Below are 27,071 nucleotides of genomic sequence, written 5' to 3'. Positions count from 1 at the left end.
GGATATGAAATGGGATGAAGTAATGGCTAGAGGGATTGAAACAAAGTTGAGAAAAGTTCCTAATTGGAAAAACCCAGGCCCAGATGCAGTGCCTAACTTCTGGTTAAAAGTATTAACATCTTTACATGAAGATTTAACCATGAGTAAGAACTATTTATATGCACACCCTGAACAGATACTAGTCTGGCTAACAACAGGAAAAACAATACTCCTACTTAAGAGCAAACCTGCAGGCTATCCTAAACGCTATAGACCAATAACTTGCCTTCCGATGATTTATAAACTATACACTGGAATTGATGCCGACAGAGTTTATAGTCATTTAGAAGGAAATTCAATCACGGAAATAGAACAAAAGGGTAATAAAAGAAAGTCATATGGAACAAAGGATCATTTGATGTTAAAGTCATAATGGTGAACTGTGAGGTATGGCATGCATAGACAATAAAAAAGCATTTGACAGTATTTCACATTCATGGATAGAATAGTGCTTAAAAATGTATAAGACACACCCAACACTGATCGATTACATTGCAGCAACCATGAAACAATGGCAAACCACTCTGCAGTTAAGCTATGATAAAGGACAAATTATTATTCCAGGGATAAAAATACAAAGGAGGATATTACAGGGTGACTTTCTTTCACCTCTGCACATTTGTCTTGCTCTTAACACATTAAGCTGTCTACTTAACAGATTAGGTCATGGTATAATTTGACTCCCAGAAAACAAAGTGTAAAGACTTATGTTTTTGTAGATGATTTAAAACTGTATAGCTCTTCGTTGAAAGCACAACTGCATGTGGTCAAATTTTTTTCGGATCATAAAAGAATGTAATTTGGTCTTAATAAATGGGTGTAAACAACCTTTAAAGCAGGAAAGCTGCAGCACCAAGAAAACATCAGTTTGGGAAAGGAATGTGATATAAAAGAACTTGAGCTAGAGGAAGTGTATAAATATGTTGGAATTAATGAAGCTTAATGAAGGATCAACAATAAAACATGAACAAATTTGAATAAAACTCCATAAGAAATATTTTAGAAGGCTTAAATTAATACTAAAAACAGCACTGACATGTAGGAATAAAGTCCAAGCTGTAAACAAATATGCTCTTCCTGTCTTGAAAAACAAGAAGGATGCTTTATGCTCATCAAATGATTTATAAAAATCAGTGCATGCCAGGACTATGTATTCCCTGTTCTTCTGAAGGAGATATGGGCCTCCTCAAAATTGATTATATATATATATAGATCTGTGATAGTGGGACTGCATACATATTCTTCTGACCTCACAAGACCCAAGGGTAAAACCACAAGCACCAACCAATAATGACTAAGAAAGGGAAGAAGTCTTCAGAGTGCCACAAAAAGGCTTTATTTATAATAACACACGTTGTAGGACTTCATCAGAACAGTATAAATTGCAACAGACTGAATTTTTATACCTGTGGGTGGCAGCCTCAAATAATTAATGACATCATCACCTAATTAACTGTTCATCCCCTCTCTATGAATTTTTATACCTGTGGGTGGCAGCCTCAAATAATTAATGATATCACCTAATTAATTGGTCAACCCCTCTCTATCCCAAACAAGTGTCATCTTTTAAAACCAATCAAGATAACGTAAACAAATTTGCATTCTACATTGGGAAAACCAAGAGAACCTTCAGGCAGAGTCTCTATGAGCGTCAGTACGACATTAGAAAGGGGGATGAACTTAATGCCTTAACCAACCATTTCAAAGGAAATCTGGGATGTACATTTAAATTCAGCATTATTGACCAGGCACAACTAGGGGAACAAGGTGGCCCTGTAGCTGACTACCTCGAGTTACTAGAATTGAAGTCTCAGCTTAAAACCAGTGCCACTCAAACCCCATGACTCAATGACTATGTTTCTATCTCCAGCTTATTTAGATTGAAGGCATCTTACTATTTTGAATGAGACGGCCACCAGTGGGATGAAAACATTTCTTCAATTCACAGTGCTTAAATAGTTGAAAGACAAAGTATTTTGTTTTAGAGAAGTTTTATAGTTGTATTACATTATTAACTGAGAGCTGCCAACACATTATTTTAAATGAAAATATTTGTTTATGTTGTCTCGACAAACAGATGCCCTATGCAGACAGTCTCAAAAAAACTCCAGCTTTACTCTGTTGCATATCACCTACACAGAGGCGATCTCTGCCTAACATACAAAGCTATGTCAAACCCAGAGCTGTTGGACATGCTCCAGTTAAATCCCAATTCCTCCGAGCTACACATTAGGGACCTAAACCCTGTCACCACAATAAACAGAACATGCTGGAGGGATAGATTCCTGTCCCACAAACTTCCCATACTCTGGAACAAACTTCTTATCTATATCAAACAAAGCTCCTCATTAGCACTCTTCAAGAAAAATCTTGATGATTGGATGGGAAATGAGAAAGTCACCCCGGGGATCACTTCTGTGGCTCTGCTCGACAGGGGCACAGGAAAAAAATTTTCTTGGTGGCGAAAGCCAGGGTGCTTTTTTGTCTAGGCTTGTATAGGCCCTAGGGCCGATAGCCTAGTACCTACCCACAAACTAGTTTTGAAAGGTTTTAAAAGTTGACACTTGTTTGGGACAGAGAGGGGTTGAATAGTTAATTAGGTGATAATGTCATTAATTATTTGAGGCTGCCACCCACAGGTATAAAAATTCAGTTTGTTGCAATTTATATTGTTCTGAAGAAGTCCTATTACCTTTGGACGAAAACACTCAATGTGTGTTGTTGTAAGTAAAGCCTTTTTGCGACGCTCGACTCTGAAGACTTCCTTTTCTTTTTCAAGACCTAAAGATAGTGACAGTTTTGAAACATGAGGAGAATAATTCTAAGATGATTTCCCTGCTTACTTTAGCAGAAGTGTATTGGCATCAAGCGGGAATGGAAATTAAAAGTAGAAGTAGATAAAAATCAGATAGCAACTAAATGTGCCAAAAAACAAATAAGGTAAAGGATCAGATGAGAAGGCAAGAAATGTGGAAAATGCATAAATATAGTTGCAAGTATAGGAAAAGCTTGGAACAACCTCATGTTGATCAGGATCAAACGCAAGAATGGTTAAGGAGAGGTGAATTTAAACCAAAAGGCGAAAGGTTAATATTGGTGGCTCAAGATAGTGGACTACGTACACTTTTTAGTTTACAAAGTCCATTGAACATGTGGGAGAAACAGACAAATGTAGGTTTTGTAAAACAGAATTGGAAACAGTTGCACATCTTGTTCCTGGTTGTTATATATTAATTGCAGAAGGACTGTATACTGAAAGGCATAATAATAATGTAGCAAGATTGTTACATTGGGGATTGTGCAAACATAAAACTGAAGTAGCTGAAAAGCATTGGAAAATGAGGCACAAAGCATAATAGAAAATGATTACGTTTATATCACATGGGATCATCCATTAGCAACGGTTCAAAAAATAGATGCAAAAAAACCCCAAATATAATAGTCCATGAAAAGAAGACAAAAGTAGAATTGAGTATTGAAATCGCTACACCCAGTGACTACAATGTCTTGTGTACAGAGAGACGCAAAGTCATAAAATTCCAGGATTTGCAGGCAGAAACGAGGACAATGGGAAAGAAAGATACCTAGACAGTTCCAGTAGTAGTAGGAGCAACAGGTCTTATAAAAAAGAACCTGGTCTGAATGAACATATTTCTATTAAACCTGCGGTTTTGCTTGGAATTCTGTTTTTCTAGTTTATTTTTTGTTGTGTACAATTTGATGTTTTTGTGTATATTGTTCTTTAAGTGCTTTGACTTTTCTTGGATAGAATGCACTCCATTCACTTTCCTTGGTCAGTTTGATTAGGTCTGCTTATGTCACACTGTTTTAAACATCAGTGTGTGTTGTGTGTTTTACTAAAGATCAGAAGAAGCTGTATGTGAAAGTGCTCCTCTTTTTATTTATTTTCATTTTCCATACAGTTTCCAGCTGTCTGGATTTTGGATTACTTGTTCCTTTGCAGCCTGTTTGGAACTGTGCAATTTGTGCTGCTGCTCTGCTTGCCTGTGTTTCGAGTCAGCCTGTCTGATTTTTCTTGGTAGTTTTTTTTTTTTTGATTGCTGGCTCCATTTATTCCCTGTGGAGTTCTTCTTGGATTTTACTTGATTTGTTTGTTCCCCATCCGGAAACATGGCTGAGAGCTCGGATACTGCAGTTGAGTTGGATTTTAATCCCTCCAAGCCTCTAAAAAGAAGGTGTGGCAGTTTACAGTGACTGTGAATCCTTTGCTTGCTGTATCACTTGGGCCTCACGAGAACTTTAGTTACTAATGAAAATGACGGACTTTTAATTTCAGATATGATGAAAGTTCTTGAGAATGGTTTTCTATAAGCTTAAAAGGATGCAGCTGCAGAGACTCCATTTAGAAGTCTGTCTATTCCCTGTGGAGTTCTTCTTGGATCTTATAAAAAGGAATTTACAGTCGTATTTAGATATGTTACCAATACACGTAACTACATATGAATTTCAGGAGGAGTCCTGCTAATACGGATGACTGCAGTTAGGGGTACAGAGAATAGGTACGAAGGGCACTGGAATTTACTGGAGCAAGCTGGCAAAGGAACCAAGGTATTGGAAACAAATAGTTTCCGAGGGGAAGGTAAAAGGAAGAGGTCAAGAAGACATTTGGACTCCAGGCTGCAGATTGCCTTCCCTCTCAAAGGTTGATATTGCAGTATAGGCAAACAGGAAGGGATAAGGGGGAATCCTAAGTAAAAGACCTGGACTGGTTGAGTTTTTAGTAGAATGTAGGGCAGAAGCTTGCAATAAAAAAGGGATAATTAGTAGGGCATGTAAAATGTTGTACTTTAACTATTGGAGTAATCAAAGGAGTCAAGAATGACTGGGAGTAAAGATTAGATAAGCAGTTCACAAATAAAGAATGGGTGGATATATGTATGGTTTCCAAACATGCAACAAATCTACAAGATTTAAGATTTTTGCCTGAAAGTGTTTGCATAGTTATTTGTATACCTCAAGCAGACTCCAAAGAAAATTTTCCGCCGGTAGATGGCAAATGTTGGAGGAGTGATGGGGAAGAAAGAGGTTTGGCAAACTTTAAAAAATTCCCTACAAAGTACTCTGTCAGGAATGCTGGGCAAGCAAATGAGTATAACTAAGGAAATTATTTTTTTGAGTTGGGATGCAGGATCTAAATTGTCTAGATATAATAAAGCTTTAAGTTTCATTCTGGTGACTGCTAAAAAAGCAATTACTAGAAAATAGAACTCAAAGGTCTAAACCAACCACTCTTGAAGTAGTGAATATTGTAACAGAGATAAAAGAACAGGAACTAAGATCTTTAGAAAAGGGTAGGAGTAAATCACATAGGAAAAAAAATGGAAATTGTGGGAGCAGTACATGCAGAAAATGTTTTGGAGGTGGAATGAGGTTTAAGGGAAGACAGGGATTGAACTTGGAACGATTTTATTGTATAGAACAACATATGTGGTACATAATGTTTGCAGTTGTGAACTTAACATTGTTTGATTGCATCTATATAAATGTAAGAGTGCCTGTGCCACGACTGAGAATTCAGTTGTTTGAAAAAAAATTTGCACCCTGTCATACACAGGAATATCTTGCTACTTTCTGTTATATTACTTCTACATTTACCACTTCCTAGATAAGCTTTGCTGCTGCTGCTTTATAATTCATTGCAAATGTTATGATTTGCTATGACTGTGACTCTCTTCAAAGAAGGTAATACAATTGTATGTAAGGTACTTAACAGTAGCTTTTCAAGGAGAGGTTCCTGCAGTAGTAAAATTAACTCTCCGCCAACCCCTTCCTGGGGACTATAAAATGACTTTTCCATTTTAGATAGAACTGAGAAAAATAAGACGTTAGGTATAGAATTATATCTAAGTGGTTTATATGTGTAACAGTTTTTTTATTACCAAACACTCTGATTCATCCCCCATGAATTTTTTTTTTTTTTTAATGTACAGATGTGAAGCTTTCTTGTGGCAGATTAGGTATGGTCTTGTTAAAAAGATACTGTGAGTTGAATGCGATATTGAATATGCAGTGATGCTGTTAAACTTGTTTACCAATTTGGACTACTGATTGTTTTTCAAAACAGTGTATGATCCACTATATGCTTCTGAAGCATATTTCCCTGATAGCAAACTGATACTTGCTGAAAAATAAACCCACTGAAACTTTGGGTGGCATTAGTTTACAAAGTGTTTTTTGCACATTGGCACCTTTACTAGTGCAACTGTGGGGAAAAAGAAGCCCTTCGAGTCAAAATGACTCGAACATCTGCAGTCTTGCAGTAGAGCTGATTACTGTAAAAAAAACATCCTAGGATTTTTAGATTTTGGAGCTGGGACTTGGGAGATTTCATTCCTGCGGCCACCATCTTTTAAATGGCAATTATAGCAAAATATGGAAAGCTTTAAGTTAGTATTAATCTTATACTAGTATATCCATCTAATTGTTTTGTTAAATACCACTAGATTGGATTAGGACATGTTGGTGTTTATGAACACAACTTTTAGTTATTTTATTTTTAGTAGATGCATTATGACTACAAGGGAAGCTTCAGTTATCAAACATGATTCTGGTACACACCGGCATTAGAAGGCTATGTTATTATCCACCTGTTTTTTCCTGTTGGGGTTCCTGATAAAGGGGAGCATAGTTGGCCTACACCCAGATAAGACAGTGCAAGAAAGCAGTCTACTATACTCCTGCTGGGATTGTGAGCTTATCTTTATAGACAAAATTGCGTAGGTGTATACCCATGTGATCTTCAGAGCTATGTTGTCTGGAGCTTATGCTTCTAACAAAGATACCTTTGGCAAGTTGATCTAAGAGGATGGGCCTGATTAACAGCAATCCAGAATGCTCCCCTGATGGGTTCAGTTAAAGAATTGAGAACCTTGTCCAGAACAGGAATCTTGGGATCTACCAATAAAACCACCAAAACTAAAACCGCAAACACCTTTGCTGTAGGCTGTTTTTTGTTTGGTTTCACCAGTTAGATTTGTTATATTGGGATCTACCCCCTGGAACTGGGACTGTGGGTGGTGGTCATGGCGGTATACACTTGCAAGTGCCTAGTGGTTAGGTGACTCAAGTGGCCTAGCCTAGATGACCCTGAGAAAGGTACATGAAACTAACATGTGGCATCACCAACTGCAAAGTGAAGGGTCAAGGTCAGATGTGATGCCATTTAGATGACATGTAAGGTTGATATCCGTTAAGGTAGACAAGGCCCTTATATCTGGCTCTTGGAACATGGAATTCCTACTCTTTACCTGTAAAAGAAGTAGAGTTTATATGAGAGATTGTGGAGTACTGTATTTAGTTGGTCTTGTATTGCAGCTTTGGTCCTGGAGCCAGACTTCTCAAGTGGGAGTGATCATTCCTTTTATTAGGAGATGCTCTGGACAGATGTAAGGATGCTCACATACCCACAGATGGATGCTATCCGGTTGCCGAGTTTGTACCATTAAACAAGATGGTCTCCTTAGTGCATCTGTATATTGTAGAAAGTAAACTCTCATCTCTTTGGGCATATGCACTGAACAACTTTCAAATGTTCAGCTTTCTTGGAGGCTGCGGGTGTGGTGCTCAATCGGGTACCACCTTCAGATTCTGTAGTTCTGCCGTTAGACTTTAGTGATCAGGTGTTAAATGAGGTTGGGGATGTGATTTGGAGGAATGGCAGCCTCCTTATGAACTCAAGTGGTGAATTGCTTCAGGGTGTCTGTGCTAATCATGGATGTTTCATAATGAGTCATATTTGAAAACAAGGATGCTCAAAAGAGTACTTGGTACCATAACCCTTTGGGCCAAAGGTCAGTGATTGATTTTATAAACATGTTTTTATTTTAAACGTTGAAATTTTGTTACATTGTGAATTTGTGTTGTATTTTATTTGACGCCAAGTTACATATCTATTTTATACTAAAGTGCATTTTATTTATAGGTTTCATAGGTTAGTACTAGGGTAACTGCCCTTGTAGGCCATTTTAAGCCTAGCCAATTACCCCATGTTAGAATCAAACCCTGTATCTTGTGTCTGTAAGGCAAACACCTTAACCATTATACCAGTCTCCCAACCCGTAATTTTGTAAAGTTGCTAGAATAATATGATGTGTTACCACCATGTATTTCACTGCCAAGTCTTGAACCCAGGACCCTGTGCACTACAGTCAGAGCAACATACCACTATGCCAAATCAGTTATTATACATTTATTTATTTTTTTGCTATCTTTTTAAATATTTGTTCGAATGCATTTTATTTAATGTTTTGTAAAGAGCTTTGTGATAAAGCACTATAATAAATGTTTAGTTGATTTCTTCACACCTGAGGCTTTAAGTTCTGGAAACCTAAGTCATGAGAGCTGCTGAGCTGTGAACTGATCACCATTTGGTGGGTAGTTGAGTCAAACAGATGGGTTTGCAGTCATACAGAGCAAGAAAACACAAAAATGTAGTGATGGTGCCCTACAAACACCTAGTCGAGGCTTTGGTATATAAATTTAGCTCTCATTTTCAGAAGAGTTTCTCCTGGATCTTGATGTCAGGAACATGTAATCTGAATGGACTGTGTTCATGATTTCAGTAGTTCAGGTAGCAGGAAGGAGCTATGCTCTAAAGGTGTTGCCAGATGTTTTCCATGCCTGTAAGTCTAGGTCCTGGTGGCAATGGACAACAGATGTCAGGGAATATGACAGGTGTGGCCTACTATGCAAGAGGATCTCTGGCTTTGAATGATTGGTACTCCTAAGGTAGAGAGCAGACGCTACCAAAGCAACAGTCCAGGTGTGGGAGAAGTTTGGTGGGACCATGGTGAATATATTTCTGATGAGCTCAAATACATTTTACCAAACTGTTAAGAGAGTCAGGAGAGGAGGTGGGATTTTGAGCTGTTTGATTCAGCAAAGGTGGAGAAATGCTGACCTGAGATGGGGAAATTGTCAAGATGTAGAAGGACCACTGAGATAACTGCTGTATCTGGTGGCTATGCTTTTCTCTGAGGCAGAAGAAACTGCCAGAAGCAGACAGTGGAATGGAAACTAATTTGGTGCACAGAGTCTCACTACTGCATTAAACTTTTCTACCATGGTAAGACGGTAGAAGCGGATGAGGTCTAGTCTGAAAGGTCTTGCAGTTAGTGTAAAGGGTTAAGGTTATGAGCTGCTAACATATTGCTTTCTGAAATTAAAAAAAATACTTTGTCACCCCCCCCTCCCCCATTTGCCTACTGTATGCTTCTGAACCAATCAGTGCTCTCAGGTCACCTCTGGAAAAAAAAAACAACCATGTCCAGTGAACTTACCTGTTAAAAATATTAATGATATGACTTATAGGTCCTTCAGGTTGCTTGTCAGATCTTAACCAGCAAAACTAGTGCTCCAGCCATAAGCTCCTTTAACTTTCTTTTACCCATAAAACATCAATAGGTGAAGTTCCATCAGATTGAGTATGCTGCCCCGAAGTACAGAGAAATCTGCTCTAAACCTCAAGAGAGGCACTTTTTGGATGTTATGGTTAACGTGCCTTTTAGTATTGCATGGAAGGCTGGGACTATTCCTCTATTCTGGCAAACTGGAGTAGTGGTCTCCCTTTTCAGAAATGGAGGGGTGGAGGGGGTGTTTTTAGTTATACAAGTACTATATTCCCCAGGCAAGGAAATATACACTGGATTGCAGGTCAGGCACGGGGGGGCCAGGTCAGGGGCGTCAGCGACAAATACGCTCTATGACTGACGCGACGCAGGTTCAGTCTTTGCGCAGCCAGGACATTGCAAGGCCCATTGCGCATTTAATCTTTTTTCATAGATTCAGCTCCTTGCCGTTGTTCAGTTTCGAGTTCAAAGAAGTTTTTGCTGTAAGCGTTGGGATTATTTTAATTTTTCTTTATTTTGTCATTTTAATAAAGTTTATTTTAATATAGCGTTTCTTATGGGAAAGTTTTCTTGCCTCAACTATCATACTTTGTGTATTTTGAGCTTGTTTTATGAGCTTGGCGTTTAATAGCATGAGCAAGATTATGTTGGATAATGCTCACTTTAAAAGTGGGTTGGACGTTAAGAGTGGTCTTGCCGGATGCCGGATTTATCTGCGCAACTATAAGTGCTCCGGCGCCTGCTTAAGTTTGCAGCAAGGCCAAGGCAGTAGAAGACGCCCTGAAGAACGATCTGTACGCCCGCGGTTCTCGGTGAGTGTCGGTGGGCCCCAGAGATTTCCAGAGACCTAGAAGAACCGTGTTCCCAGGGTGAGACCTTTTGTCAGGCTGATGGGGCTTCTCCAGAGGCAAGTTCTTTTGAGGTTTCCCCTGGCTAGGCTTCTCCCCTCCTTCCTAGGGCTCTCCCAGCCTCTCCAGGGCGTTCCTGTTACTCTCAGTTCTTATACCAGGTTCTAGGGGCTCTTGGTGTTTCCAGCTTTCTTCCAGGTTACTTGCCCAGAAGCTTATGCTTAAATGGCGGGTTACTTACTTTGATTAGGGGTTCTTCCCCTCCTGCTAGAGTTCTATGGTGGAGCCTGAGCTTTGGCCAGTTCTAAACTTCATGCTTTCTTGAGTCTTGACTCAGGAGCTCTGGGGAGTTCTGACTAAGAGGTGATTCTTTCAGAGACTTCTCTCCCTCCTGCCCTGAGGACTTTTTTTTTTTTCTTTTTCATGCACAGATCATTTTTTGGGGGAGCCTGTTGACTCTTGAGGGTCAGGTGAAACTCTAGGGAGGATTCTTTTTGACCTTTTCTGAGGCCTTTGGCACATGCTCCTTTTAGAGGCGTAGAAATTTCTGTTTTAGTGGAAGATGTTTTACATGCCATTCCTCCTGTCCTGATTCTTTGTCTCCTGCTCCTGTCAAGGGCTTACCTTATTATTACATCTTGGCAGAAGTTCAAGGTTTATCTTTTTAGGTCCTACAGGGGCTTCAATAGTTTAAGGCTTCTTCCTAGGGTAGATAGGCTTCTGTTAAGAAAAGGAGGCTTCAGCCAAAAGTGTAATGGTTGCTCTACCACCTTTGTCTTTCCCTACAGGAAAGGCCAAAACTATGAGGGCTCTCAAAGTTGAAGTTCATGTTGAAACTCCGTGCCTATCTCCTTTCACTTGCCATGTCTAAGGTTGGTGCAATCTTTGTAAAGTGGGATTGTGAGAGTTGGTAAGTGTAAGGTTGTTGCTCTGGCAGGTGGGATTTGATTCTTTGCACTGTGCCTGACTAGCTGTACTGGCCTGCGTCTGGGGAGCTGCCACTGGGACTGTTGGAACATGATGCTGCACCTGGCTGAGATGTCCAGAATCATCCTCCTTTTTCACCCTTTGATTTGTTAGAACAGTGAGGGATCAGAATTTGTCAAGGCATGTTCCTGACAAGACAGTGCTGCTCAAATGGTTAAAGATTGTTTGCAGGTCCAGGAAAAGACAGGTAGAAATTGTCAACCTCAAAGGGAGATAGATTGCAGCTACTAAAATCTGAGGCGGCAGGGGCTTAGCCCAAGGGGGTGTTCAGGCTCTCCTAGGCGTCCAGTCTAGGGAGCTCTCTCTGCTTTCTTTCAGGGAACAGAGTGGGATCGCACAGGCTTGGTGCAGCAGGGTCAGCTTGTTCTGGCAGACCCAAGCTCCTACCCAGCAGACCTTTGGGAAAACCTGGCCAGCATTTTCTTTGACAGATGGGTTTTACTACCTTTCAGAAAGGGTTGTTTATTTTCCCACACTGCTACAGTTAAGGATAAAGGACACCACGGTATTTCTTTTCCTTCCAGACCAGAGCCTCTTTCAAAGGCATGCCAGGCGTTCCTCCAGGCTACAGGTTAGAGGCTCACACCCAGGTTTCTTTCTCTGGCAGAAGTGAGCTCAACAGCTCCATTCGGGCCAGAAATGGGCCCTTTCTGTTATTCTCACTAGTTCCCAGTATAAAAGAAGAATCGCAACCTCCAATTTGGATTTATCTCTCTCCAACTGAAATGGACATTCCCAATATCTTGCACGGGGCGTTTTTGCAGCTTTTATTGGATCTGGGCAAAAGATATCTCTCAGGTAACTTTTCATCTCAAAAGCTGGACAAGTCATGTTCAGATTTCATGCTCAGCTTCTATCAGTATCCTGTTTTTGAGCTATATCTGCTTTCTATGCTGGGACTGCATTGTGTCAGTTCTCTTCTACTGCGCTTGAAGTCTCAGAGTTCTGGCTCAGTAGTAGCTTCAGTATCTAAAGGAATACAGATGCATCCTTAAAGGGACGATCTAAGGATTGGAGCATTCCAAGGAATTCTGGCTTGAGGAAGGTTTGGATATTATGATGAATATGCTAAACGTAATACAGTCCAAAGTAGAGCCTCAAGTAGAGGGTGTTCTAATGCCCTCTCCGTTCTGGTGTGCTTCTGGGTAGACTGAATAATACAGCACTTTAGATGGCAACAAAACCCAACAATCACATCAGTCTATCCCTTTTACTGACATCAACTATTCATCAGTCCTCGAAGGACTGCAAGGACAGTGATCCTTTCCATCTTCAATTAGGCATCATCTTGAGCTAGCTTCAAAATGCCAACCAAAATGGAGGCAAGGATATGACAATCTAAAATGACAAAATCAAATGACACAGCAGGACACTCTCACATTCTGAATTCTGTGCATCACCAGATCGTCACCTGGAATTGGGCTCTCTGTCCTCAACCGCAGGAGGGACTCAAAGGGACTCTCTGTTATTGACCAGGATTTTAACGATTTTAACATCTGATGCCCACTTGGACAAAGGACAGGTCATCATCTAAATGGAAAGTGGATATGGGTCTGTCATCCTGTCAGACTGTGTCAGTTGCATTAATAGCTTTCTCAGATGTTAGCTCAGTTGACAGGTGTTGATTCTAACAGACAACACTCTTCAGGACAGGTGTGTCATGTAACAGACAACAAAACTGTCATATGGTACATCCGTAAAGCAAGCAATGATTTTGTGGGGAGACTGCCAGGCAATGCATGATTTCAATGATTTGTGGAGAGTTTTACAACTCAATACTCAGGCAGGTTTGTGCAGGGGCACACAACTCCTTAGCAGATGTGTTGGAGATGCGGATTATGGATATAATCAGAAATCCCCAATGTCATGGGAACTAAGAAATTGACAGTGTTGCAGGAACTCCAGACATGATCTGTTAGCTTCTCCACTAGCTCATCAGCTGGGTTTCATCCCACAGCCAAAGTTCCACAAAAAAAGTGTTTCATCTTGAGCAATCTTGGAGCAATCTTCATGATGTGCTCAACTCCTCCTCTGCTGCCTTTCCACCTCTGCCTCTCCTCCCAAGGGAAGGTACAAGTGAAGGTTTAACAGCTCAGATTGGCCTCGACCTTTAATAGGCCCAGATTGGCCTGTCTAGCACTGGAGCCAATTACTAAGAAGTCTAGTATTTCCACACACATTGCCTCAGGAGGAGACAGCCATGCTCTCAGAGGGATGCCATTCTCTCAATGTCGCTTCACTCTCTCTCTGCACCTTGAACCGCCTGGCATGGGCCTTTTTCTCCAGCAAGTTTTGAATGTTATTTTGGAAGCTAGAAAAGTGAAGCTAGAAAAAAAGTGTCGGCTTGAGGAATGGAGAAAATTTTATTTGGATAAATGTTTAAAAATTTTATTGATTCTCAGGCCTACCTTGGTGGCTCTTCTTATTATCTTTGAGTTACTGGCTCACAAGGTTGTGTTTCTCTCTTCTATCTCTCATGCTGCAACAATTTCAGCTCATCATGATGCAGAAATCATGTTTGTTCATCATCCTTTGTTCAAACAATTTTTTAAGGCAAAGAATATAACAGAGGGCAAAGAACTACTCTACCACCTATCTCCTGTGCTTGTTTTCTCTTCTCACTCTTGACTTTTTTGAGCTAACAGCTTCTGCCTACTTGAAATACTGCAGACTGCAGACTTTTTTTGTATTTATTACCCAAGCAAGAATGTTTCTGAATTACTCTTTCTTATGTTGTTTGAGCTGATTTCAGGCCCTTATGGAGGATATATTATTATTGGATAGGGCTCCTTCCTTATACACCCTAGGTGGTTCCTGGTGTGGCTTTCTACCAGACTATCCATTTAAGACTTTTTTAGCTGCTCCAAATAAAATAAAACTCCCAAATTTTTGGGAAATGATTTTTTTGCAAGTTGCTATATTACAGCAGTTACACGTAAAGAGGTTCACAACTAAAAGCGGTTCCGCAGTTCTTTGTTTCTTTTGTTTCCTTTGAGGGCAAGCTCAAGCAAACAAACTATTGGATTTCTTCACTATTTTGCATTTGCATTGTTTTCATTTGCTTTCTGTTATTCCCATCAGCTTAGCTTAGTTCCAGCTGGGTTACCTGCTGCACTCAAGCAGGCTTTGAGGGGCTCAGCAGCCATTTTTTTTGAGGATAGGCAGGATGACTTTTTGCATGCACTACTTCTTCTCTGTGCATCACCTTGCACTTTCACTCCCATCCAGAACTGGTTTTTGCCACTGTTTTTTTATTTTGGCTTTTGTTTGGCAGTTTTATGCTCCTTATAGTTAGCCATCCTCCTTTCCATTCTAGGATTCTCTCCAACTGTAAGGATCAGGCCAATGTGAGAGGAAGAACAATGTACAGTTTTGTACCTAGTATAAATGTAGATGTACCATCACATTAGAGCAATTATTACCCCTCCTTCTCCTTCCAGTTCCTCCCCCTTGTGGTTGTTGGGTTGGGTATATTATTATGGGTTGTTATTGTATATATTGTATACATATTGTACATATAGTTAGTGTTAGGGTGGTTGGTTCTTTGTTTTTTGTTTTTTTTCTTTTATTTCTTTATTTTCTTTGGTCTTCTTCAAGTAAGAGATGAGAAAGCGTCCCTGAGACGCATTTGTACCGATGGTCCCCACGTCCGTTTGTCGCGCCCTGACCGCCGCCAGCCTTTTAGCCTTATACTTTGGATATCGGGGCCGGGTGAGCCGGACTACCCAAGTGTGTGTCACTGCAGCAATGTGGTGGATCTTATAACATTTATGGTAGGTACAAAACTGTACTTTTCTGTGAAAAGCATTATGATGGAGTGCTGGAAAGGGACTTTATCCTATATCTCTGTCTTTATTTTAGGAGGAGGTCATGAGAGAATGATAGACATGTTTTGTGGATTTGAAAGAGGCATATGAACAGATACGCTGAGATACCTTGTAGGAAGTCCTGTGACAGTGCAGAGTCTCAGGATTATTGCTGCATGCCTTTTGGTCAGTGTATTTGAAGAGTGAGAGCTGAATCCGTATCCTTGGGATTAACTTGAACACATTCATGTTGCATGTAGAAGTGTGCCAAGGGTCTGGTATTGTCTTCAGTCTTATCTGTGATTTTCATTGGCTAGGATATCAAAGCCTAGACAAGATTTGAAGAACACTCAGTTTGGGTATGTGAACTATTGCACCTTTGTGTACTCTCTTCCATTCACTGTGATGACCACTTAACCCTACCTTCTTAGCTGCTCCATTGTCCCATTCATTCCCAAGATGCTAGAGCCCTATAACCCATTTGTTCCTCTGAAGTGAAAGCCACATAAAGTGGGAGCAGCAGCCCTTGTCCTTTCATCGGGTGTTGGGTTCCTTCCTACCCAATCCCACTCTTGATTGTGGATGAGCACTGATGCAACTGTTTGTAGATGTGTGGGTGCTGCTACACATGCCAGCCCCCAGTTAGTAGTGCACATCTACCTCATAAGCTAGCTATGGCCATCGCTGTGGGTGATATCTGTACTCCTACAGGTGTTGTGAAGTTATCTTCAGGCCTGCACCCCCCAAGATGGATGAGTTAGCATTGGCCACTCATTACCATCCGCTCCCCATTTAGTCCTTCAGCACCTGTGACATTAATCAAACATGGGGTTATATGGGATGGAGTCAACTTCATCCCTGTATGGTACAGGGCTGGACTAAGGTTGTATTTTTGTTTGCAGATGATAATGTCCTTTTAGTCTTAAGTGATTTGATCTCTGGACCACAGTGTAGTGTATGTAAAGGGGGATCATTAATCCAGTTTGCCAGCAAAGAGGAACGGTCTCAGTCCCTAAGGTGAAAGTACCTTGAAATCAAAGGTTATAGATCTCTTCACGAAAAGAATAGACTGTAGTCTGCAGGTGAGTGAGAAAGAGAAGCCGTAGGTAAAGGAGTTTAAGTATCTAGGGACCTGACAGGAAGAGGTCCATCCTCCATAATCCTTATGACTGGTACTGCAGGCATTAGGGCTACTTGTCAGAAAAAAATAATCTTTAACTGCCTAGAACCTTACCATTCCCATCATACATCACACTCCTGTTACTGCTGAAATTTCACATGGTCAATATGGTCGTCCTCAACCACTAGGAATAACATGCCAGTTTTCATTTTACTCAGCACCGATAACTTTCCCAGACTGTAGCTGCTCCCATTTACCGGTAATCCCACGTATGACATTATTTTCTTCCAGATCCTGTTTTTACTGTTCATTGCACTCAAGAGAAAACAGACCCGGGCTATCATTTCGGTTAATTTGTCTATATTTAGAGTGTCCCTTAACTTTGGATCGCCTTCAGACACTTTCACTTTGAGAAGATTCATTTGAAGTTGACTGCTTTCTGGTGAGGTCTTTATTTTTTTGCCTAGTTCTTCCCTGGTGCTATATTTTTGCACCCATTTTTTAGTACACTTGTTAGCTGTTTTATTTGGTTTACCTTCATATTGTCGATCACGGATGACCAACGGCCACATTACCGAACTGTTTCTGCGGAACAGTGAAAATGTGCGAATATCAAAAAACCTCGTATTTCGACATTTCCAACCGTGCCACACCTACAAATAAGTGCTAACATGGGTCAAAAAGGGGGCGAGATTTTGCAGTTCGGACATTCGGTATTCGAGGTATTTTGATGTCGCAGTTCGGTGTTTGCAGAAGCAGGTTCGACATTCTGGATGCCGACATTATGAAGGTAAACCGTTTTATTTATTTGCGCTTAAGTAGAGCATTCTAAACTATTGGCTTTAGTATTGTCTAGAGATTAGAAGCTTTTGTTGTTCCATTTGTTAATGTGTTATTTTTAGTAAAAGTTTGGGTTACAATACTTTCCCTTGTTTGTACCTGCTTATTTTTGAATCATGGATGAGACTTTAGGTTTTAAGAAATGCAAGTCCTGTGCACACAAGTTGTCTCCTCAGTGCCCATACTTAGTGTGTTGCTTGTTTGACTGCTAGTTACCTTATGGAAAATTGTGACGTGTACCAAGTTTGATCAGTAGAAGAAATAAGCGTATTTTGACGGGAATATTTATTAGGGAAAGTGATCAGGAGTCTTCCGCTTTGGTTAGGTCCAAAGAGACTTAATGCTAAGGATAAGCCTAATAAAGTGAAAGTCTTCCACTCTTGGGTAATTTTTTTCCTCCTCTTCCTCCTCCTCATAAAGTGCAACAAAAGGAAGATGGAGGTTTGTCTGTTAAAGTAGGATTTTCTCTGGACCAGGTTGGATTTTATCAGGGAGGAGAAAGAGAGGTAGAGAGTATTTACAACCTGTCAGATGTGAATTTACACAGCTCACCCATTTCTGCACCCCCCCCCCCAAACTTCTGCCAGGTCATTACAGTCGGGTTCTTCTCAGAGATAAGTTTCTTTGGATATTGACTACTTGAAGCTCTCAAGGGCTATGCTTCTGTTTAAGATGGATTTTGGTCTTCTCCTGGCCCCCCACCCCCTTTGTAAGCCAGACAGCACTGGGACAGAAGATCTCCAGCATATATGGTTCAAGGAATCTTGAGCTCATGTTGGCCTCTGAGTCATTTTTTCATCATTGTGGGTTTTTTGTTGTTGTTGTCGTTGTTTTGTGTCTTCTCATGCCATTAATTGTTGTTGTGCAGGATATCGTTTTCAAAACAAATGTACATCCTTTTCCCATCATTATGTCCAAATCTGTGTGCTCAAGTCTATCCTTCCGTATTTTGTCTTTTTAAACTGGCTTGTTTGTTTTGAGGAGTGATCTGCAGAGAGTAAAAACAGTTTTATGTCCTGATGTTTAATATGCCATCCTGAGGCTAGCTAGCCACACAAAAGTGCTTCAATGGAATTGTGTTGTTTGCACTGATAATTATGTTACTGGTTTATATGTAACCCACAGGTAGAAGTAAGACTTTGGTAACATACTTTATGCAAACTCAGAATAATGTTTAAATCTTGCGTGGTGTGAAGGTAGTATTTGTACAAGGAATCTTTGTGAAAATTAAGCTGTAAGGTGTAATGTGCAGCAGAGTGTCTCTCAGTGAGTTATAAAAACAAGTGACATTGTTATGTCTGTATAAGAGATGTAGATAAAGTTCTTTCCCACAATAGCTGTCAGTGTGTTTATATCCATTAAATCAATCTTTCCCTGTGTAAGATGTTTGGGTAGTAAAAGTTAACAGAATGGCCTTATTTGCATATCTTACCTGTGGATTTTTTTAATATAAAAATCCTCATTTGTAGTTGGGGAGTTTCTGATTTTAGTCCTCTTATAGGAAAAGTGTCTTGCTATGTTGTCTTATTCCTTTGCTTTTTGTTTTGTCAGCCTGTATACACTTGTAATGTAAACCTATTTCCATTTGACATCTCAGGCCGCCTTACTAGCCATAAGTGGTGCACTTTGATAAGGCCTTGACAGTTTAGCACGTGTTTTGTTACATTTGCATGTATGGTTCCCTAAAAATCAATAGCTGTACATTTGCTAAACTACTGTTATTCATTTTTCCCAGAATTCTCTTCTTAGCCAGCACCTTGGCATAGAAGTCTAAAACCCTGATTATGTCCCAGGTAACCTGAGTTTGATTAGTGGCTAAAGTGTTGGAGGTGATCAGCAAATGTTTTTCATCTTTGACAAGGGATCTAGCTTCTCCACTTTGAAAGCGACTTAGCAGCTGTTTCCAACTTCCATCAAGGGTTTAACTCTCATTATCCTTAGCATTACTGAAGGTCTGTAAGGCCTTCCTGAGAGGCATTTTTCTACTGAGGCCACCCTTTAATGATTCTGTGGATCTTAATTTTTATCCTTGAGAGGTTAACTCTCCATTCAGACCAACTGAGCAGATTTGAAGTACTTAATCTGTGACAACACCATTCCTAGTGCCCATAACATCAGCTGGGAAGGTTTCCTAATTACAAGCCTTCTCTCTCTGTTCTCTGTTTAATTCTCCATCAGGATAGCATTTCTGTGACAGGCAATCCATAGCCTTTATGCCAAAGGTAGCTTCATACCTAAACCTTAACCAGTCTATTAATCTTCCCAGCATTCTTCCCTGAATTCACCATCAAAATTGAATGCAAAGTACACTGTGTGCCTGTACGCAGATAGCTGCGATTCATCGTTCACAAAAGTATAGATCACAGGAAAGATTAATAAGTTTTTCCTCTTTGTTACATGTGAAGTCACAATGCCCAGGTGTCTATCAGACTGCATACCTTTCTGTAATGTCTCAAGTAATCTATACCAGGTAAACTAAAGGCTCATTCTACAAGAGCCATGTTTACTTGTGTATCCTTTTTTCAGTAAATCATCTGTTGAGGACATTTGTACTGCTGCAGTATGGGCTTCACTTCATATTTTTGCAAGAGTCTCTGTAAGCTGGATGGAGATCTCTAGGTCTAGGTCATCATTCAGAGGCTCAATCCTCTGTGGTATTCTGTCATGATTTCACCAAAGTCTGTTAGCTGGGGGACTTTCCATTGTATTTGAAGTGAGCATGCTAGAACCATGCAAGATACAAAAGGTTTGTGCTTACCATAATGTTAGAGCTCAGTAATCCATGTTTGGCTAATGTACTGTCCTACCTTCCCCATTGAGTAAACTAGAGGATGGTCTGCAGAGCTGTATTTCACAATTTTACCTTTTTTCCCCCAACTGCCTGTCAGTTATGTTCACCACCATCAGTCATTCCTTTACAACACTGTGGGTGAGAGAATATTATGGGAACCATCATTCAGGTAACCATTAGTTTTATTGTAAAAGTCAAAACTCCCTTGCATACTCAGTAGTTAGTGAGTCTGTGGATTGAGATTGCGGTGGGCATGCCAGCACTGGTTGTATCTTACTTTTGCAAGGGCTACAGTGGACATAAGCCACTAGGACATCACAGCCAGAAAGGCACTGCAGACTCTTTCCTCAGTCTACTGTAAGAAAATCGTGCCTGTAAGTAATTCCCTCAGGCATGCATACTCCATACCCCTACCCTGAAAGAGACAATCCAGTACTTGCCCCTTCATTCGTCTCCCAGACCAGCTGGGGCTCCTAACTGAGTACAGTTGTCTGAGTCGCACACTACACTATTGAGCTGAAATTAAGTTTAACTCTCTGATGTGAAAGCATGCATTTATAAGTCAAGATTACACAGGGTTAAAATATTCAGGAGGGGAAATATTGGTCCAAAATGAGAAAAGGAATTTTTGGGCAGTGTATGTTGGGTCTGCCTATTTATAATTTCTGTCATGTGAGTAAAGCCTACTGAGCCCTTGATATTTATATTGGGGTACAGGTAAGTTGGTATTTATACTAACTATGGGAAATTTCACAGGAAGATGGAAAATTCCATGTTATTTATCCATGCATCCGCATCAACTGGCTCAGGCATGTAGGACCTAATTTTAACATTTCATCTAAAGATTACTTCTCTGACTAGGAGCACCTCCTTTTTGTAATACAGCAGTCTCAGTACTTTATATTCATTCATATGACAGATTCATAACCCAGAGGCTCCCTTCGCTCTGGAATAGAATTCCAATTCATGTTGGGCAGAGCACCTCACTGAATCTCTTCAAGAAAAATCTTGATGAGTGGATGGGTGATCGTAGGTTTGTCCCGGGGATTACTTCCGTGTCACTATTAGACAGAGGCACAGTAAACTAAACCTTAAAAAGGGCACAGTATACTCAAATCAAGGGGTGGCGTAAGCCATACAAAATCGGGCTAGGCTTGTAATTGCCCCAGGGTAGATAGCCTAGTATGAACCTATGAACCTATATGAAGACATTGCCTGCTGTGAGGGTAGGACCCATTGTCTTGTGGCCTTCCTGGCATCTGACATGCACAGACAAAAGGGTGATGACAGAAAGGCAGACAGTGCACCAGGGGAATGGAATCAAACAAGTAGTATACCTGGCTGTTTAGGAAAGTGCATCATTCTTGTTAAACAGTGTAAATGACTGGTGGTATCATTCATAGCATTGTGCTCGATTTTTACAACTGTCTTCATAAAAGTACAGTGGAAACATTTTGACTAAGGCTGGCAGATGTTGTGTGTGGCATTTATATACCAGAAATTTTCATACTAGACTGACATTTGTGTTCTGTTAAGGGAGGGAGAGAGAAACAAGAAAAACTGAAATGTCTCAAGTTATTAAATATAGTAAAATGTATCACTTACATTTGTAGATGAGTAGTAGTAGTAGCGTTTGTTACCTTGCAAGGTAAGGAAATTGGCCGTTTTAAGGAGGAGTAACATGCTATGCTGAATAAAGTATGGATTACAGAAATGATGAGGAGCTTTTCTTGATAGAAACTGTGCTTGATGCATAGAGCAACTTTCTGATTGAGGAGACAGAAGAAGAAAACTAAAATACAGTGATGTGGAAGGAAAGTCTCTCCATACCTGACATGCAGCAGACACATTTTGCCAACATGTGTAAATGTATGTATGTGTGTTAGAATTCATGAATGCTCTGGACAAGGACTTGCATATCCAAGAAACATAAATGGAAAAACAGACTTCTTGGGTGAGTATGGTGGTCCACAGTTAAAGGCAAAACAGTACATATAGCCTATATTGACTTAGCCAAGGCTTTTGACACAGTCCCCTTCAGGCATCATTGAGAAACTCGCCCAGCTAGGAATTAACCCTTATGTCACTAGATGGGTAGCCAACTGCCTCACCAATAGAACGCAGACAGTCAAAGTTGAGGATTCCACCTCTACCAGCAGACCAGTTACCAGTGGTGCCCCACAAGGATCTGTGCTGGTTCCTCTGCTGTTTGGAATCTATTTCTCAGAAGTCCAGGAAGAAATAGACGGCCTTTGGCTTACCAAGTTCACTGATGACTGCAATTTGGGTGCACTCATCGAGTCCCCCAAATGATGTTGACATACTACAAAAAGGGTTTACGCAGACAAATGATTGGTGCTAAATCCACGAATGTAAAGCAAACGCAAAAAAATGCATTATCATCCCTTTCAGCAAAGGGGAAGGTCACTGCAAATTACAGTATTAACAGTACCCCCCTTAGCTCAAACCCTGTGGTGAGAGATTTGGGAACACTAGTAGGAACCTTAACTTCAAACTTCGATCACTGTGTCTCCACAGTGGTAGGGAAGACCTTCTGTTTTGCACATTTCATAAGTAAGGACATTGCATCCAGAGCTAAGGATGTTATAACTCCCCTGTACTCATTTCTCTTCAGACCACTAATAGCGTACAACGTTCCCTTCTGCATGTACCTCACCAGACACCTGCAGCAGCTGGAGAGACCTCAGAGGTTTCTCACCAAGAAAATTCAGGACCTTCAACACATGACCCTGAAGACCCTGTCACGTATCTTGTAGGCTGCTGAGAGGCGACTTGTGCCTGACCTACAGAGCAGTCTCGGACCCTGCCCTAATGGAAATGCTGCACATCTGCAGGTCAAATGGAACAAGATTCACTCATTGTAGGGGTCTTAACCTAGCCTGCGACATTAACAGGACATGCTGGAGAGACAGATATGTCTCTCAGAGATAGCCACTCTGGAACAAACTCCCAATTTATGCAAAACGGAGCTCCTCAATTACCCTCTTTAAGCATGTCTTGGACAACTGGATGGGAGACTGTAAATTTACCCTGGGGATTTCACCTATGTCCCTCTTGAATAAGGGCAGTCTGTGCTGATCATAGACTCGAGCTGCAAATATAGACCATACACCTTGATCAATAAAGGAGCAAGGGTATAACATGGCTAGTCTTATAAAGGCTCGAGGGCCAATAGCCTAATAACCTCCTATAAAACTATGAACCTAAAATTGTTAACTTGGTCTTTAGTATCAGACTGTTCTTTCAAATGTTACTCCTGTTTTTAGTTGAGGTAGTTGTATTCTTTTCTGTAAAAACAGATAGAAACTGAGAGAAGAGATGCTTGGTGTCAAATGAAACCATATTTTGACCTAATCTTAATGTGTATGTTATAGTACAAATTTGGTTTTGAATTTTAATGAAGTGGGACCTATTGAGTAAAAATTGTGCAGGTTATCAGTTAATTTTTTGAAGATTTAAAATATGTTGCTTAAGTTATCCTTTTTGTTCCTGAACAGGAAGCTACTTTGCAAGGTTTCATGCAGCTTGCCTCTCAGCTTCCTTGGGAAGGAGCATTGCAGGTGTGGAGGATGAATAATACCTTAAAGAAGAGGTCACGCCACAAGAAGTCCCGGCAGCAGTGCAGTGCTAATGAGGAGAAGCCAAATGATGCTGAAAACCTACACATAGATAGTTTGAGTCTGGCAGACTCAAGTGATCGCATGTGCAATTTGGATATTCCTGAGACCCCTAATATTTTATCTTCTGATATACCACCAAAGTGTGATTTTTCTTGTACTGAACATTTGGCTGCTAAAGAGGCAGCCCCGCTTTCAGAAAGAAAAGGAGAAGAACATGATTCTGTTGCAGATAGTGATTCAGCCTCATTATTAAAGTTTCGTGTGACCTGCAGCCGAGCTGGAGAAAAACACAACTTTACATCAAATGATGCTGCTCGTGATTTTGGTGGAGCCATCCAAGATCTTTTCCATTGGAAAGCAGATATGACAAAGTTTGACATTGAGGTACAAATGTGTCATGGCAATTTATTTTGTAGGAATAATGTCTTGGTGTGTAAACCTTTAATTTGTGTAAGCTAATACAATGAAGTACTTCACATAGATAGGCAAGCTTATCTAAAAATTCAAGTCTGAGAAAGTATAGGGTCATAGTTTCATAGGTAAGTACTAGGCTCGCTTCCCTTGAAGGTCACTTTAAGTTTAACCACTTTCCCTTTTTGTGCTCAAAATAACCTATCCCATTTGGACAGAGATGGGCCTTACCCATCCCATGGTTGATAATTATATATCACCCCTAGTGAGAATAACTGGGATCATACCATAGATAATTTGGGGGGGATCATGTGGGATAAAGCATTTTGGAGTTATCTCTGTCCATTAGTTGTACAGGGGGTAGTCCTGGAGTAAATTTTCTGTTTCCCGTCTGTAGATCTAAGTTTTTTGAATATGGACAGGGATGAACTTTGTTTTATGTGGATGGGGGAGTCTGTTCCAGAGCAGTGGTATGCTCTGCGAGATACACCTGTCCCTTCAAGCCATCCTGTTGATGTTGCAGAAGAGTTTTAGATCCCTAGATCAAGTATTTGTGATAATAATTTACTTGTTGATATGTTCCTTCAGTAATGGGTCGGAGGATGCCTTGTATGCCAGACACAGTACCCCTCTTAGCAATCTGTAGGTTGCCAAGTGCAGTGACAGCGCTTTGAGTCAGTCCATGTAAGTCATGTTGTTTAGGCCTTGTAACTTTTTTAGTAAAGTATCTCTGTGGGCATTCCATTTGTCACATGTGTCTGATCAGATACATACTGAAGGGGTCATTATTTTCAGTGATTGGCCTAATGAGGGTTGAGTAAAGGGGTAAATGTCTTAGAACTCCACAATTTTTTCTGTAAACAATGTTTGGTGTTTGAGAATTAGTTCAAATAAAGATCAGTCATGTTTCTTGCATATGTATCTTGTATACTGCAAGCATACATTGTTAAATATGGAAACTCATTCATTCATTCTATGATGCCCTGTTTATCCAATTCACTGTCACAGGGAAGCAGCAGATGTAATGCAGAGAATTAGTCCTAGAGAGGATATTGGCCCATTGCAGAACACATATATATATATATATATATATATATATATATATATATATATATATATATATATTTACCTATACAGTGCACACATACCTTCCCACTGGCAATTTAGAAGATTGCCAGTTCTCCTAAGTACATGATCCACTGTTCTCTTCCATCTGTCCTCAACTGATGGGTCTTAGGATCTAACTCTGCAGACTTTTGGATCCAAAGCACAGGCTCTCACCCATTTCCCATAACCCCTCTCTGTCTACTGAATTACCTCTGATCTCTGTCTACTGAATTACCTCTGATCTCGTTTGCTTGATTGCTACAGACGGAGATTTCCTGGCTAAGTGTTTTGGAAAGGTTTTTCTTCTACTAGGTGTCATATAAGTGAATTTAGTTTACTGGTGTTTTTATGTGTTTTACTGACCTGCTGTTCTCCTGTAGGCATTAAAATCTTTCCCCAAGATGCACACTAAATGAGTGTATTGCCTAGGAGCCACGCACCTTTTGGAGGAATGCTAAGTCTGTTTTGCTTTCATTGCCAAGAGTGGTATCCAATAGGTGACCCAAACTAGGGGCTTCTCCCTAATTCAGTAGGGGAAGGCAACCTGTCTCAATCTTTGTCTTCTTCCCCATCCATTAAGAAAGCTTCAGAAAAAGGCAAGGTAGAAAAGGCTAAGGAGAAGGAACTTGATGATGAACATGAAAAGGAATAGCATTGGGAGGTAAAGACTAGGAAGCACTATCCTGAGTCAGCAGCTCCAAAAGTACCGAAGCCATCTGACCTTTCTTCAACATTGGAACCTATTAGAATTGGGTCTCCAACTCCTCCTTTTCCTGAACCTCAGTTCTCTCCTGAACCTGTTAGTCCCAGGCTGCAGTCTCCCTTTTTACAGGAGAAATCCTTTCCTTTGTAAGGATTTTTAGTCCTCATCCTATGGCCTCCTCTTTGAGATCAGTGTGGTCCACCACGAGCCTGTTTGAAGCAGATGTGGACAGGATAATGAAGCTTCTGAGGACCCAGATCCAGTGTGGGGGGGGGGGTTCCTCGTGGTGCCAGCTGCTCTCAGAGGTTTGTGTGCTGTCCCTCTTTCCCATGATTGTGACTCCTCCAGCTTTCAGATTTGGTGACCTTGAATCTGAGTGAGCACCAAGGACTGCCTGTAACAGAACCAAAAGACTGGATTTCTTTGATTCCGACTGTGCTTCTGACCCTGACTTTGACTGCCTCGGATTTTGATGGGTCTTTGGAGCAGAGGGCTCAATGTTGGTGCCAGGAGTTGGGGTCAATTCTAAAGCTTATGGATCCATCTCTTGTTGGGTTCCTCTGAACCTAAGGGCACTGCTTCAAGACCTGTTTCTGCATCTGCATTCAGGGCTCGAGACAGTCCTCTCATATTCTAGGGTGCAGGTACTTTTTCCTCACTCGGAACTGACCCTGCCTCTACTAGTTTCTTTGGGTTCTCTGTCAATCCCCTGTAAGCCCAATAAAATATTTTTCTCAAAAGGATAGACCTTTTTGGAGCACGGATCCTGAGGTTGAGTCCATGGTGGTAGCAGTGACAACCAGAAAGCTGGCTGAGGAGAGCTCTACTGTCCATCCCCCTAACAGGGAAACCAGGGCATTGGACAGATTTGAAAAGCAGGTGTACTCTTCAGCTACTTTCACACTGAGAGTGCTGAATTACTCCGCCTAAGTAACCTGCTTTCTCTGGGACTTGACAAAGGAATTGTCCAAGTCCCTTTTGGAGTTCGTATCTACAGAAGACAGAAAATCAGTGGATATAGGTTCATAGGTTCATACTAGGCTATCTGCCCTAGGGCATTTATAAGCCTAGCCAGAATGTGTTTGGCTTTCGCCACCCATTTTAAATTTATTTTGCTATGCCCTTTTTCGAGGTTAGTATACTGTGCCTCTGTCTAACAGTGACACAGAAGTGATACCCGGGTTAAACCTACGATCGCCCATCCACTCATCAAGATTCCTCTTGAAGAGAGTCAGTGAGGGACTCTGCCTAACCTGGACTGGGATTTTATTCCAGAGTGAAGGGAGCCTCTGGGTTATGAATCTGTCCCTCCAGCATGTCCTATTTATTTCAGTGCTGAGGTTCAAGTCTCTCGAGCGCGTAGCTCGATGGGATTTGGATTTTCTGAGGTGCAGCATGTCCATTAATTCC

The 27,071-nt window shown here is 40.8% G+C and overlaps 1 protein-coding gene across 3 annotated transcripts in view; it reads left to right on the top strand.

Annotated features, from left to right (window-relative positions):
- THUMPD3 (THUMP domain containing 3) overlaps positions 1–27,071 on the top strand; it is a 688,598-nt gene that overhangs the window by 109,569 nt on the left and 551,958 nt on the right. For all 3 annotated transcript variants that reach the window (XM_044078641.1, XM_044078640.1, XM_044078642.1), the window contains exon 4: positions 23,318–23,824. In XM_044078641.1, coding sequence (XP_043934576.1) covers positions 23,318–23,824 — 507 coding nt within the window. The remainder of the gene's footprint in view (positions 1–23,317; positions 23,825–27,071) is intronic.

This window comes from Protopterus annectens, chromosome 7.part1 (assembly GCF_019279795.1).
Source record: "Protopterus annectens isolate FY-2018-M chromosome 7.part1, PAN1.0, whole genome shotgun sequence".
NCBI lineage: Eukaryota > Metazoa > Chordata > Ceratodontiformes > Protopteridae > Protopterus > Protopterus annectens.
This window is presented reverse-complemented; position numbering and strand designations above follow the sequence as displayed.